At 41.2% G+C, this 16001-nt stretch overlaps 2 protein-coding genes across 2 annotated transcripts in view; both read right to left on the bottom strand.

Annotated features, from left to right (window-relative positions):
* LOC136422501 (uncharacterized) overlaps nt 1–3363 on the bottom strand; it is a 7473-nt gene extending 4110 nt beyond the window's left edge. Inside the window, exons 1-7 of the mRNA XM_066410272.1 lie at nt 3346–3363; nt 3107–3250; nt 2213–2359; nt 1746–1760; nt 1370–1508; nt 967–1057; nt 534–702 (exon numbers count right to left, since the gene is read on the bottom strand). Coding sequence (XP_066266369.1) covers nt 534–702; nt 967–1057; nt 1370–1508; nt 1746–1760; nt 2213–2359; nt 3107–3250; nt 3346–3363 — 723 coding nt within the window. The remainder of the gene's footprint in view (nt 1–533; nt 703–966; nt 1058–1369; nt 1509–1745; nt 1761–2212; nt 2360–3106; nt 3251–3345) is intronic.
* A 2310-nt stretch (nt 3364–5673) lies between these two features.
* LOC136422905 (ubiquitin-fold modifier-conjugating enzyme 1) lies at nt 5674–10196 on the bottom strand. Its single transcript, XM_066410825.1, has 6 exons — nt 10032–10196; nt 9378–9445; nt 8783–8846; nt 7531–7607; nt 6529–6619; nt 5674–6071 (listed from the first exon to the last, which is right to left on the bottom strand). Exons 1-6 carry the CDS (start codon nt 10152–10154, stop codon nt 5988–5990), a joined length of 507 nt encoding a protein of 168 aa, XP_066266922.1. The 5' UTR covers nt 10155–10196; the 3' UTR covers nt 5674–5987.
* Between the last annotated feature and the right edge of the window lie 5805 nt (nt 10197–16001).

Raw genomic sequence — 16001 nt, 5'->3', positions numbered from 1 at the left:
TTTCTTTGCAGTTTCAGTAGCAGGGTATATTTCTACAGGGAGGGGTTGCTAGTCCTTCTCCTTTAAAATGCATCCTCAAACACAGGACCTCCATTCTATGACCCTTCCGAAAGACAGGTACAGCCCCAACCGAGGTGCCCTTCGCAGGAATGAACCGTCTGGTCCCTGGTCAAGGGCCTCCAAATTACCAACTAATCAACCAGAAGATCTATTGTACGTGTATGCGTGAGGCTGCTACCAGTTGAGCACAAGGTCATCCCTTCTTGGTATCATGCTTAAGATAAATTAGGGAAAATCAAGTGAATAACCAGTGGAACACAGATGACTACAAGAAGTGACAGTTACCTCTCAAGACAAGTGATCCAGGATAAGATAGGTCTTTTACTTACAGAAGTTACAGAGCATTTTGGACTCATATCCTGAATGGTACATTAGAATCCACAAACCAAGAAATCAAATTCTGACCTTAATATCATATAGCATACAAACACAATATAAGAGCCAGGTTTTCTGTTTACAGGTTTTGCACTTACAGAAGGGCAGACAACAGAGAGTACTTCCACAGACGGTGGGAAGTAGTTGAGTATGTAGGAGTAGTCGGTTACACTGGTGCAGACCAGGGCGTGAGTCAGGCCTCCTGTCGGCATCACCTCGAGATGGGACAACACCTGGGTGGAGCCTTGGGCTTCTGGGATCCAATAACTGGGAACATAGAATGCGGTTTTATACATATATTGTAACAGTTGCGGTTTTGTCATTTCTGGGAAAGACATTGCTTGCCTGTGAAAAAGTTGAATGAAAAAACAACTTCCAGAAACTTTTGGATTACTTCACAGATGAAATCTTCAAACATACTATAAACATCTATTCTACAGTTACAATACTACTGATAATGCTATTAGTAGTATGATAATGATAATGCAAACATATCCTCAATATACAGTACATACTAAAATACAAGCTTACCTGTCTTCCACACCTGATTCCGACAGGTGTACTTTATTGTAGAACACCTGTCCCACCTGCCCTGACTCAGGTTTCAACCACTCTATGTTATCTAGTTAGTAAAGAGAAATAAAAAGTATATTTTTAAAACATGTGTTGAATGCTTAGGACTACATTTGCATACGATGGAGTGTGACTAAGAACATGTGATGTAGCAATGATAATATATATAGTACAGTTGTGTCAGACTCTATAAGGTCAGGCTCTGTCAAAGTGTGGGATTAATTTGCAGTAGGAGGAAAGAGGAGCATTGCACCACAAGAAGGAGTTAAGAATCACGAACAGCACGATGATAATGATAAGAGGAATCTTACAATATTCTGCCAGTTGTCTTATCTTACAACAAGAAAGACATAAGACCAACCGAAGAGTTCCTGAGTTGTCGGTATCCTCCCTGGCCTGGCTGTGGGGAGGTTTAGGGGCGGTTTCCCTGCCTGTATCCACTTTAGGTACACATCTCTCAGCTCTGGGTCCATCTGGCCGGTACACATCATCTCTTCAACCTCCTTTTGACTGAACTGTGTTAACACACAACATCTCATCACATACTGCTAACCCTATACCCATCAACTGTACACATCCTTCAACCTCCTTCTGAATGAACTGTGAAAAAAATATAGAACACATCTCTTCAAATACATTGTACTGCTAACCTTAACCCTATAGCCCTAACCCTTCCACTTTTGGTACACATCTCTCAGTTCTGGGTCCAGCTGGCTGGTACACATCATCTCTTCAACCTCCTTCTGACTGAACTACATATCAAAATACAAACACATCATTTTTGGGTCAACTTGCACCGGTGCAGATGAAGAAAAAAATTGATTGCACCAAAAAGAAATTACTTGGCTAATGCACAACCGAAGGTAGTGAACTATCAAACATATATCTCCTTTTCTGATTAAAGATTTCTACTGGTGGTAAAAAATAACTGGCACCAGTGCAAGTCCTCTTGAAATTATGTGCACAGCAAACTTGCACGTGCAAGTGGTATTTCGAGCAATCAGAGATGTTATGTAGAGGATAATGGAGTTTTCCTTATTCACAACCAGTAAATCCTCACCTGCTGACGTTTTGGTGTCTGTCACACCTTCTGACTGGAGTACTGCTTCTTGCCGCTGGTTGTGAACAAATAAAACTCCAATATCCTATGTTCTACCAACCTGATGACATTATTTTCGGAAGATGTTATATAGAGTTTCCCTACCTTCCTGCCCTCCCCACCGACAGCCTTCCAGCACCTCCACATGTTCAGAGCTTCAACCTTCTGCTGACGGTTGAGTCTCTTGGCATTAGTCTGAGCGTTCTTAGCTTTCTTAGCTTGGTTCTCTGACGTGTAAACTGTCAGGAAACGCTGTAAAATGGAAATTGTTTACTTGTTTATTTATTTTACCATGGGAATACATATTGCCTGAAAGGCGTTTTCCATTGTGCCCTGGGCTTCATGTCAACTAAAAGTTACAACAAAAGTTACAAAAAATTTTAATTTCTAAGCTTAAAAAATGGTAATTTCTAAACTCAACTCCTTTAAATCTGTGATCCATGACCGACAGGGACGTCCCCACAAACGTGCGTCTTCCACTTTTCCCTGAAGAACTGTGTGTGAAAGTGTGCCTTTCGCCCTAGACACATGCCCAAACCACTGCAGTTTTTTCTTCTTAAATAGGAACAAGAAACTGTCATCTGTGCCTTGTAGCCCTGACTATTAGAGTAATATACTAGTAGTAATACTAAAGTGGCATCGTGTGGCGTAATCAGTAGGGTGTTTCGCCCAGAACCACTGCTATGCCCCGATGTTGTGCCCTTGGGAAAGACACTTTACACGACTTTCCTCACTCCACCCAGGTTTGAATGGGAACCTGACTTCGGTTGGGGAAGGTCGTATTGAGGTCACCTGCTGGCACCGAATGGCAGCCACCCAGACCCTTGCGACAGTTCCACAAAGTGCAAGTGTGGACCAAATATGTTTCTGTTGTGTATTATATGATTGTAAACCCTGCAGCAATTCAGCACTGGCTGCCATTGCACGGGTAATTTCTGACACATAAACCATTGTTATTATTATCATTAGTAGTACTGTAGTAGTAAGGAGTTACCAGACCTCATTCCCGATCCCACTGCTTTGTGGTCCCAGTCTACACTGCTTTGCCAAGCCTTGCAAATGGCCACGTTTTTCTATGGACACGGAACTGGGGAACTCCAGCCTGGCCTTCGCATTTGGGTTATTCCGGCCGCCGGTCACCTCCTACGAGTCAGGAACAAACACAAACTGTCAACTGTAAATTCGAAAACCGGATACGACCATTGGAATTGATGTTGCTAGTACAATACACAAAACACCCTCAATTTCTGGCACATTTTGCATTGAAATGTGTTTTTTTTTAGTGGATATACATGTAAATTAAAAACAGGAACACGGTGTATTCCGCATCACCCTTGGTCCATGCCCTCCTGAGGGTTGGATCACCCTCCCACGGGTCGGGCCGGTACCTCGGGCGATACAGAATACACAGTACAAGTGTTGTATATACATTGTACATTCAGTTTATTGAAGACAACAGTGGATGATATTCAGTGTTAGAAATAAAATCTTGTTGACCTCCCAGGGTATCTTAAAGTAGGTGAACTTTCACTATCTTGAGATGCGTCACTTGCAGGGCAGCTATTTGCCCTTTCAGAGTAGCCTCTACCAGGCTCCAGACGTGGCTGGAAAGAGTAGAAATCAGCCAAATAGAGGAATTAGCCAGCCACGTCTGGAGCCTATATTATATATAGTAGAGGCTACTTCTAGAGCATCATGAAGAAAAGTGATCATGAACTTGCACTTTCACTGTCTTAAGATGCGTCCCCTGACCTTGAAGTCCCTGAAGATGCTACAGATGTGAGCGTCGCTCCTGTCCCAGGTCAGAGGCGCGAAGAAGACTCCAGCTTCATCAAGACCCCAGTCTCCCACCGGATATCTGCTGTCTGGAGGCAAAAAAATTATTTGATAAGGACGCATTTACGAGGGTCTACATGGGGGGACCCTGGCAATGATGAATGGTAGATTTATGAGAAGTAGCAATACTAAATTTGGGGGAACAAATAACATGCTATGTAGCATTGAAGCGACCAATTATGGTTCCTGAATTATCTATTGCTTATTCCTTGTGTTCCCGTGGACCAAAGAGTTCCTTGGTTTAAATAAAGGGTTCATTCATCCATCCATCCATCAATGTAGGTAATAAAGTCTAATAGTTTTCATGAAAGAAGACTGCAGTTTTGGTGCAGTTTGATAGATATCTGCAACAAGGGGGCCTGGCCAAATCAAGGAGGTTATATATAACCTCCTTGGTCAAACGGACACTGACATACAGATATACCTTAGAAATAGAAGGAGAGAAAGACACAAAGAGAGAGAGAAGGAGAGACACAGAGTCACAAAAAGAGACAGGCGTCTACAAAGAGAGAGAGAGAGAGACAAAGAGAGACGTGGACATCTGTTTTGAATCAACGGAAACCATGCGTGCATGTCACAGCCGGGGCTTTCCCCATGATCATCTCTCCTCTGACTCATACTATATGGCCTCCGTCGGTCAGTATTGACCATGGTAAAATCCTAATTCACAACAGCCCTACAGCATCGACTATGGCTAAACAGCCCTATACGAGAATGGCAGTCTCTGCCACAAAAATCACATCTGTAAGCTGACTCAGTTCTGTTGCAAAGCTCTGACTCATGGGATCACAACATCGTCCCTACAACAGCAGCAACAACGAAAAGATCCCTCCCCCAAAACGAAGCGTGACATTCTTACATTTCAACAATCTTTAGAAACAGTTACTGTATATACAAAACAACGAATAAAGAACAAGGAACAGTGAAAAGATTCGATAAAATTGCAACACATGTGCTAGACAATTTGCAGTCTTTATCATCTTTACCAGTCAGTTTCAGCTCAAAAGGGTCCTTTGACTTGAGAAGCATCTTCACCGGAGGGCCCTTGTCATCTTCTGAACGCTGTCGTCCCTCCATTTCAGCAACTTAAGTCTATTTTTCCTTGCTTCTTGGCCTCGCGAAAAGTTCAGGCTTTGGTTTTGGTGCGAAACTACCAGGTTGTCACTAGCAGCTTATTCGGATCTTCACCATTCGTTGTGACAACTGATGTCACCCGGAGGCTCAAGAAATTGTGTGTGTGACACTGAATATCTGAAAAATCCACTTTAAAATTGATGTACAATCTTTGAATTACCAATCAACTTACATTTGGGTCCACTGAAAGCTAGTTTTGTGAATGTGCGACATGTCTGAACATAGCACACAATTTGTCTGCAAGCCATTCGATCTTTCCAAGGCAGGAATGTTCCAAATCTTGAGAGGGGAAAGCGAATTTTTTTTACTACGCCCAATAACTGTGTTTCCATAAAGTCATATTGTTCACAATGTTGTGATGTTTATATTATCACAAAACTATTCAATTTATTTGGCCACACCAATTCATTTTATTGCCTCTCATAACGTTACATAAATTAAGATGAAAAAAGAGGATTGGAAGGAAAACAAAGAAACAAATATTTGAGATGTTGTAACCTTACATCCAACAATATCATAAAACTTTTTTTCAAGATTATGATAATTCATTGCCATATTAAACTGACATTGGAAAAACAGGCACAGCAACAGAAAAGTCAGAGTAATATATTGTTTTTATTGTCAATTGTCAACATAATCCCAATATTGATGTAACATGTTACATTTTAGGAAGGTTTGTTTGAGAAAAAGTCCCGCAAATTGTTCACATTGTACCTTGTAGAAGACATGATAGTACATTAGAAATTCTTTATTATCAGACTAATAAGACTGAAAAAATAACAGATGAAGATCTTGATTACATGTTTAAGAAGAGGGCTATCAATATCATAAGAAAACTTAAGAAACACAAGTAATAATATCACAAATTTATCTATTACTGCATGTTTTGAAGTTAAGTTATTGTTGATGTCTAGTTCTGTTGTTGATCGTCTTTATGTTGCACAAGTCCTTTGGAAATCAGATCAGGAATCTCCACTGCTAGCCACGGTCCGAGCTGGGTACGGAAAAAAACAACAAAAAACTTTGAGATATCATAATCATAGAGATGAATTGAGGTGGTGTGAAGATTATAATACTTGCAGTAACTTGACAATGTATATGATTATGTATATTTGAAGTCTGTAAACTATTCTTATTCTGTGACCTGTACTCAACTTTCTCCCTGGTGCCTAACTCTGTAACCAATAGGGAATTGGGTGCCAAACTACTTCAGTTAAGTATAATAAAGGTCTTCATTCTTTCATTCATAAATTTCCTGGCACTAAGCTGAAGTCTCATGTCCGTAATGTCACGTGACCTAAATGATTGGGACTTGAATTCTGAAGACTCACTCACAACTTGCATCAAGAATAGAAACTAAGGATACGTTTTTCTATAATATAGCATCCCCTGGACACCAGAAAATAAAGTACAGTTAAAAAAAGCCCACACACGTTGAATGTTAAACTTACCCCTAACGCCATGGCATGCGCTATACCAAATTTTGGGACGTTCCTTCCCCACAGCGGCTTGAAATGGTCCGTCAGGCAGATCTTTCCTCCCCTGGAATACACAACAAAATTCTTTTCAAACCTTAAAAAGCACTTGTCCCTGGTGACTGCAATGTAAGTTCTGACTGTACCAAACTTCTAGCATTTGCCAGTGAGTCAGTCCTCAAACTGATAAGCCTGCTAAGAACGCTTAAGTTAAGAACTGCAGCTGTGTTAACCTCCATTAACATTTATCCGCTGGGTTAAATAAATCCGCCACTTTGAAAAACAGTGTGATTAAGAGATCTATAGCGCAGCACCCCCCCTCCCAGGTATATGCATAGTTTAGATATACAGGAGTGTATTATACTGGGGGACGTTGGGTTGGAGATTTGTTTGGACGTATCCCTTAATAGTGGTGGAATTATGTACCCTGATGGAATTGTGTTAGTAGATTTTACATCAAATGGCAGCTTAATGAAGCTGATAAGCCAGCTAAGAATACTTAAGAACTGGTGTGTTAACCTCCATTGACATTTATCCACCGGGTTAAATAAATCCGCCACTTTGAAAAACAGTGTGATTAAGAGATCTCTAGTGCAGCTGCCACCTCCGACCCCACCCCACCCCAGTATGCACAATTTAGATATAATGACTGAATGAATGAATGATTTTATTGCTCAACAATTCCATCGGTGACAATGTATATGCCAATGTACAGATATAGCATAATTTACAAGCTAGGTCTATTTCTCAACAATTCATATACAGGAGTGCATTATTCTGGTGGATGTTGGGTGGGAGATCTGTTTGAACTCCAAACAGCTCTCCAACCCAACATCCACCAGTGTACTTTGGACGTATCTTTCGAGGGTGGCGGAATTATTTACCCTGGTGGAATTATGTTACTAGATGACTCTGATGTTACATCAAATGGCAGCTTACCGATGATGTGGCTACGATAAAAACATTTGATCCTCTCACCTGTACATCTTAGCTGTTTTCCCCTCCAGTTCAGGAATAGCGATTTCCGGCGCCGTCGTCGGGAACGTTATGGGGATCTAGAATTGGACCAACGGAACACACACACGTAAGCTGGGCTCTCCTCTGCCACACTTTGAAGCACTACATCATGAATTCTTCCCGTTACTTTCAGTTTTACAGCAAGAGGCAGAAATTGCAGGTTTGCACATTGGCCAATCTCTAGAAATTGCACGGTGTTCATTGCTGCAAAAAATATTCTTTTAGAGCTCGGGCAAGCTATTTTCCTGGTGACACTGACTTGATGTAAGACTCTGTAGGTCATGGGGTTGAGACAACGGAACACACACATAAGCTGGGCTCTCCTCTGCCACACTTTGAAGCACTACATCAAAAATTCTCCCGACCTACTTTCAGTTTTACAGTGGTGTCAGGTTGGCATAAAGGTAAGGGTTTTAAACCTTCCAGAAATGTTCACAGTGGTTTTATGTTTATGGTTCTTGGAAGCCGAAGCTAAAAGGTGAACACATTGATGCATTTTCATTTTGCTGACACAAAATCTAAAACAAGATCCCTCCAAGAATTCATCAATGTTGCTAATTGAACTGATTCATTGCATCTTCTCTCATCATCCTTTACCTCCGATGAAAGTGCAGTTTGACATGTACGTGTATGTTTTTGACCGATCACCATTTAGCGTGCTTCTAACCTGTATGTACCATTCATCATTCTACGACAATGTAAGCTCACTCAGACTTTCAGACTGCATTAACGATACATTTGGATGAACAAAATACTGAAGATCTGTCAGACACTGACAACTGTCCCAAATCCAGGGATCACAACACGGCGAGTTGCCTTTGTAACGCTGCTCTATATACTAGTATGCTTTCTAAGAAAATGAGAAATAAACTGTTTTCCAAGCCAACTCAAAAAACTTCACTCACCGGAATTGTCAAGCGAATCTCTTGGTCTTAGATTTATCAGATATCTGACCCAAGTGCTGTAGACACCTTTCTAGGATGTACAGTTCTATATATTACATTATATATATTAAATAAGTATATATTACTATATAGAACTTAGAAGAATGAGGGCTGTTGCAATTACAAAGTGCTATCAAACAGGATAACTCTGAAACTTTTCCCTCCTTTTTTTCTGATTTGTGATGACAAGTTGGCATTGAAATATTCTAGACGGAATTGGGGTGTTTCTTGTTGCTAATTACAACATAACTGCACATTATGTCACTTACGTCAAACTCGATCTCAAACTCATACTTCATCAGGTCCTGGTAGTGCCAACACTTCCCAAACCACCTGCAGAAATGGTACAACAAACTATTATACATTGTAAAAACTATTGTACACTGTAGATAGAATGAATAACAAAGCTCTTTATTCACAACCTGTAGGTTAAGACAAGGAGGTTTAGTCTTTACTTTAGAATAATTTTTATTTTATTTTAAACCTCCTTGGTTAAAAAAGAGAAGTGCATTAGTTTGAGCTCAAATATAAAATGTCCCAAACATGACAGTATAATGCAAGTTTATAGTTGCATGAGGTTGATAAATAGATGGCTGAAGAGTTCTTGATACACAATTGCAAAGGAGATTGCCCCACCTAGTGGCAGGAAGTAGCTCTGGCCATTATTGAGGTCTATTCTCCAAGCAGAGGGTTAGGAGTGGCTGCGATTTTTATAAGTCATTGCCACTCCTAGCCCTCTCGCTCGGAGTGGCTGCTTAGAGAATAGCAGAGGTGAAATCATGCCTAGGAACACATCATCCAAAGTCTGGGTGTTTTTTTCTCTCTATTGCTTTTTTGATTTTCAATTCAAATTTATCTTCTCACCTGGTTCCCTCTTTGTTGGACTCCAGTCGGAACCAGTCGTTGTCTTCCTTCTTGTTGTTTTCTACATACTTTGGAACAAGCAACAAAAGAACGAATGAATAAAAGAACAGCTTTGGAATAAACTCTGTGTAATCAATCTTGAAAAAGACCGCAAATATTTCAAGATTGACAGTAGCAATAGCATACAAATTCTGTTAAATCAATGTATATTCAGTCTTTATATGAGAAAGTACAAATCTGTGAATTATGATAAATAACTCTGTTGATGTTGCAATGTCCCAGATTATGCTATGTACATGGATTTATCTGTTATTGCATCTTAGGTTCCAGAAATACTCAACAGAACATCATATTAGAATGAAGGAACTGAAACAAGGATGTTTAAGCTACCTGCAATATCAGAAACAATTTAGAATTAAAGTTGAATACGAATTCGAAGTTTCATATCGCTATGTTTAACGTTCGAGCCTTTACATAAATACATGTACTAATTCATGTAAAATGTACATATGACTGACACATGCATACGAGTTATTATCACCGTCAACATATGGTACCATACCTCTTGAAACGTAAAAATGTGAAGGGGGAGGGGGGCAAAGCATGATGCTACTTCGGATATATATTATAGAACGTCTTGTAATCACACTGTACCTGAATGAGTGCTTGATACTCTTCCTTAAGCCTCTGGACCCAGAGATCGCGGTCTCGAGGCCCGGCTTTCGTCTTCAGAAGAGGAATGTTACTTAGAGTTTTCTTGGTTGCGGCGTCCACCATTTTTCCTCGGACCGATCGATTGCGTCATTACACTTCCGGGTCAGTCACGTCCCCAGGGCTCCCTGCGCACGTCATCCTGGGGACGAGCGTGCTACAGGACGTTCAAAGTTTTCTAGCTCAACTTTTAACAGTCCACATTTCCCGTAGATACATGATACATGATACATCGCAAAATCCTCTTCAAAAAGAGACATTGCGCTTCCCGGTCCCGAGAAGCACGATCCGGGACGGGCCAAAGCTTTGGCAAATACTAGCCGCCGTCGCAATTCTGTCTGCTTTCTTTTTATCTCCGCGCCCATGAAAAATGGAGATATAGTTGTGTGTGTGTGTGTGTGTGTGTGTTTCCGGACTACTGTAGTCAGCATAACTCAAGAACCTGGATGGACTATGATGATATTTGGTGTGTGGGCGGGTGTTGTGAAGCCGAAATTCAAGGTCGATTTTGGGCCCCCTGGCATGTGACCTTGGTACTGCAGCAGAACTTCCGTTTTTGTATCTTTCGACCTGGACGTGCTATGGTCTTGATTTTTTGGTGGCAGATAGTGGTGTAATAAGGAAGTGGTGTAGGTTTGGGCCCCCTAGCAGCTTGCTCCGAAACTTCAGGGGCGTCATTGTGAAAGTCTTCTTAGGAGAATACTGTAACTGAACAAAGGAACGACGGATTTCTTTGATATTTAGTCTGCAGGTAGCTTAGACGGAGATATTACATAATGAAGTGCAAATTATGCTAATTGGGACTTAATTTTTGTTACAGTTTTTTTAAACATTTTGTCTTCTTCTTATCTTCTAGGCCAGCAATATTCAATATCATTGATTTAATAACGAGAAGAAAAATGTAATAAAACTTCTGTAGATTGAAAGAAAATATCCGGGGGTGTCTGCAACGGAGGCTATGCAAATACCGAGTGAGCTATTTTGTAACGTTATACTAAAGGATGTACATGTACATGTATCTATGACAAAGTGGTTTGGGATGATCTAAAGGGCAAGGATTTGCAATGACGATGATTACATTTCATGAAGGTAGGTCATGTCCAGACTTTGCAAATGCCAACTTGTCTACTTAGGTTGTGTTCAAAGAATCTTAGCAAACCCTTTTCTATAATTATTATTACTAAATATTAGTATCAATTCCACATTACCGTGTGGGCTGTTTATTCCCTTTTTTTTCAATTTTCGAAGCAGACAAAAAAGCTTCTTAGCACCTACTGTTATGGGGGCAATAACCCAAATCTACCATTTGCAAAATAATGCAAATATTTTCAAAATGTAGAACGTCAAACAAATGTTAGACATTGTTCTTAATGAAGATATCTTTGTGCAGCTACTTTCAAAATGTTTCCAACTTAGTAAATGAATTCAAACATGACATGTTCATTTTCAATTGTTTGAACAATTTTTGTGACTTAGATATTCTCTTTTTCCGAATAGTCCGAAACGTATTACAAATATCATTTTAAAACCTTCTCGGTGACGTAGAATGGACTCTATGGCAACTTCAAAAACACAGTCTGAAATGTCACGCTTCCTGTTGAATAAGAGGTTCTGCTAGTCCAAAGTTCAAAGAATTTATTACCGTGGCCTTTATCGTTCAACTTGCTCTCTAATCGGAGATCCAGGGATTTGTTTTGACACCCTGGCCTTTCCAAAAGGTTTACCTCCTGCAAACTTGACCTAACTGATCCGACTCAGTGAATCGTTTGCACATAACAATGGCGAAACGTTGCCTTTTCGATCTGCCAGTAGAGAGTAAAAACATATAAAATGGGTATAAGACGGACGTGACACTACTGGCGATTCGTGGTTCAGATGCGGGGCCAAATGGGATGGACCAAGTTTGCACTGGCTTTTTCCCGACCCAAATGTGGCGTCGAGGTGGCGCAGTGGCAGGTACTTTGGCCCCAGAACCCAGATGTAGCGGCACCAGCAAAACCTCTTTAATATCATCAGAATGCGTCACATTTCAGATTGTGTTTTTGCAGGTGCGATAGAGTCCATTCTACGTCACCGAGAAGGTTTTAAAATGGAATTTGTAATAAGTTTGAACTATTCAGAATAAAAGAATATCTAAGTCACAAAAATTGTTCAAACAATTGAAAATGAACATGTTTGAATTCATTAACATAAGTTGGAAACACTTTGAAAGTAGCTACTTTATTTGACCGTTTCTGTCAGCCTGCCTACTTAGCTGCCATATAGAATTTCGCAGCCTGTCTAGTTTAGCTGCCATAGTTTCGCCGCCAGCTAATTAATCCAAGGCCGTTAACCCACCCCCGGGCGGACTAGCTGTCTGGGCGGGCGGGCATCACTCCCAGCGCCGTAGAGATATTGGGGAGCCCCCGATGGTACGGTTTCCAGGCTAACGTCAAGATCATATGGCCGTACGCATAGGCCAATGTTCCGAGTGGTTCAATGCCCGAGTGTGTGTGTGTGTTGGACGGCCGGGTAAGGGGGTGGGGGCATACGGTGTTCGCACGATTATATAGCTCACCGCGTCTATTTGTTACCGAGTCCCGCGTCCGAGTTAAAATGATTCGGGGTCCCGACCGGGCCAACAATAGCCCGGCTACCGCAGGTGTCGCACGGGGCCACGTAGGGGTAACGCACCAATGTGCAAAAAAAAAACAGTCCGTGAACAGGGCCCCTTTTTCCAACTGTGAGATAAGCATTGCCCAGTCTATATGTATAAAGGATGTGCAGAAAGCCTGTACCGTGGACCGGAAATCGAGCTCTTGCCTAGCGCCTGTGTTTGGAGAAGTATACAGTCGCAGGTGTCGTGGTTTCCTGTGTTGGGATTCTTCTTTCCGTCTTCTTCGTTCTGTCTTCTTTTTTCTCTCATTTTTATGCATGGTGTTTTCCGTACTTCGCTACGGTCACATTTCCAACCCCAATAATTCAACATGCGAATTTGACGATTAGAAGGGAAAAGGGACAAGTAGCATAAAGATGCACACAACCCGTTAAAATGCCAACCATGCACTTTAGAATGAGTGAAGATACTAGTGTAGTTTGTCTTAATCTAGAACTCAGTGTCTGATATACCATAGCTAGTTATATATGTGTGACTGGCAATGGTTTCTTCAATCCAATCCAATCCAATGTACAATGCAACCGCTGCCACTGGTTGTCTGAATTGCGCTCGGGTTTACCATTGTTAGAGTTTATGCACTAGTAGCTAGGGGAGCAAATATGACATGCCCGTTGCCAGGGGGGTTCGGGGGGGTTCGGAAGATCCCCCCCCCCCAGGCTTGAACGTTCACTTTCACAGGCTTGAAGGTCCACTTTTTAATGTTCAAGGTTTTTTTTAACAAGGCGGACTTATTTGTATCACCAGCAATGTCACAGAGGCTAGAATCCTAGAAAGAAACTGCTCACTTTGTCTCTGATTTTTCCTCTGAAACCCTTTCAAAAACACAGGCAATGGCCTTTCGAAGGTTCGATTTTTTAAATTTTACACGCCCGAAGGTCCACTTTTTAACGTCCAAGTTTTTTTTCAAGGTGGACTTATTTGTATCACCAGCGGGGCTGGAATCCAAGAAAAACTGCTCACTTTTGTCTCTGATTTCTTTCTTTGAAATCCTCTCAAAAACACAGGAAATGCCATATCAGAAGGTTCAATTTTTAAAATTTTAAAAAGTCGGCGTTCTATTTGATAGATTATATAAGGGAACTTACAAATGTATGCAATCCACCCAACACATATTGAGTTGACCTACATGAAAGTGATAGAAAGATAATTTAGTTGTGAAAATCCATACAGTGCTTATTCAATCGTCCTTTGCTGTTGGTTAATCAATAAATAAATAAAATCAGCGTTTCCTGTCCCGGTTAAGGACATCAAAGAGAATATTGAGTTTGAAATGCTCTGAGCGCATCTATTGCTTCTCATTTTATCGCTATTAGCAGCCATTAACATTAATCCGCCGGGTTACATAAATCCACAACTTTGAAAAACAGTGAGTTTGAGAGATCTCCAGTGCAGCACCCCCAGGTATGCACAGTTTAGATACACAGGAATGCATTATACTGGGGGACATTGGGTTGGAGATCTGTTTAGACGTATCTTTTCAGGGTGGCGGAATCATACATGTACCCTGGTGGAATTATGTAAGTAGACGTTACCACACCTACGTGCATAACACATGTACACATTAAAATCGACAAATGCGGTTTGAAATATCATCTCAGTGGCGGAGGCGGTTAATCCGCTGGATCCAATGTTTAAGTCTCCAGAAGTAAAATTGTCTTGAAACGCAGATCGTAAATGGCATTTGACACCCACTTAGCCTTTCGGAACTGTATCGGACTGATGTATAACCAGCCACCGGAAACCGAATGAGTCTTGAGGACGAAACCGTAAAAAGTTAAAAGCCACTTCAAATGGCAGTTGACACCCGCTTAACCTTTCGAAACTGTACCGGACTGACGTGTGATCCGCCACTGGACACAGAATGAGTCTTGGAGACGAAACCTTACAAAGTTAAAAGCCACTTCAAATGGCAGTTGACACCCGCTTAACCTCTCGAAACTGTACTGGACAGACGTATAACCCGCCACCGGACACAGAATGAGTCTTGGGGGCGAAGCCTTAAAAGGTTAAAAGTCAGTTAAAGGGGAAGGCCATTTAGCAACTCTTTCACTAATGCTACGAAGAAACACATTCTTCACTTAGGGAGTGCAAACGATGACGGTAGGGTCATGCAGTGACTTTCTGTTTACATCTAAACGGTTCATGATCTGAACTGGCCAGCTGGTATAATTACCCTTCGGTGTTATTATACATAGCCGAACATAGCCTCCCGACCTAACCCCAACCATGGTTGGGAGTGGTTTGGGCTCTGGTCGGCTGGTGGTTGGCTGCGCCAGCCGAATGTTTGGACTTTTTCGAAACATTCTGCTGTGGACGGGAGGTCTGGAATGGGTTGGCTGGTAGTTGGGAGTAGGTCGGTAGTGATCAGGGTGTGTTTGACAGTCAAATTTGACTCTTAAACTAAAAGTAGTCAGACTGCTCCCGACCTACCGCCAACCTTGGTGTAGGCATGTGTAATGCTTCGGTCACATTTCCAATCCGGGGCCCGGCCGGGCTGTTTACGGAAACGAAAAGTACAATATGCAGTCAAAAAAATACACAATATATGGTTAGGAGTAACTTTTTAAGTTCCGTTTCGAACGGACATCGATCGACTTGTCTTATTCGACCACCGCGTAACGTCCCGCACAGGTCTTATTCACCTCTCTAAAACCATGGAAATTATATAGGATCCTATATAATATATAGGATCCTATATAATGTCCTTGATAAATGGTATCGATGAAATTCCTGATGTTATGTTGTGACAGAAGATCGATTGGTCATTAGACCTCGTAGTTTGCAGATTCTAATTTCCGGTAAATGTAAATTTGGAAAGGTGAAAAAGAGTTTGTGCGTTTCGCTGGATATCAGCACCATGGACAGACCTGTTTGATTTGTTGTTAACTTATTCATGTATTTATGTATCATTGTGTTCCACTGTTTGCTTCTATTGAAGTGTATTAGAAATTGATTATATCCATAATTTTCCTTATAATTGTATTTCTTTATTATCATTAGTTATTCTATAGGAGGAGGGCTTAGAAAATCCTCCCGGGTTTCCTCCCTCCTCTTTCACTATAGTTATATTTTGTATATTTATTCGTTCCTTATCTAGGTGGATATAGGAGTCGGACATGACATCAGTACATAGAAAATGTCGCTTTGTGTACAAGATAGGGTGAGGTTTGTCTTAGATGCTGTTCCATGTCCGGGTCTTGTAACGTGGTGGTAAATTAAAAAGAGACAGGTAGCCTCTTTTGAGGACATAGGGGCAG

Source organism: Branchiostoma lanceolatum, chromosome 17 (genome assembly GCF_035083965.1).
Source record: "Branchiostoma lanceolatum isolate klBraLanc5 chromosome 17, klBraLanc5.hap2, whole genome shotgun sequence".
NCBI classification, from domain to species: Eukaryota; Metazoa; Chordata; class Leptocardii; order Amphioxiformes; family Branchiostomatidae; genus Branchiostoma; species Branchiostoma lanceolatum.
This window is presented reverse-complemented; position numbering and strand designations above follow the sequence as displayed.

Excerpts from the sequence above, each read along its gene's own strand:
- LOC136422905 (XM_066410825.1), bottom strand. The coding sequence starts at position 10,154 with ATGGTGGACGCCGCAACCAAGAAAACTCTAAGTAACATTCCTCTTCTG. Across the intron at positions 9,446-10,031 it reads AGTATCAAGCACTCATTCAG|TATGTAGAAAACAACAAGAA; the intron begins GTACAGTGTGAT and ends CTTGTTCCAAAG. Across the intron at positions 7,608-8,782 it reads AGTTTGAGATCGAGTTTGAC|ATCCCCATAACGTTCCCGAC; the intron begins GTAAGTGACATA and ends GTCCAATTCTAG.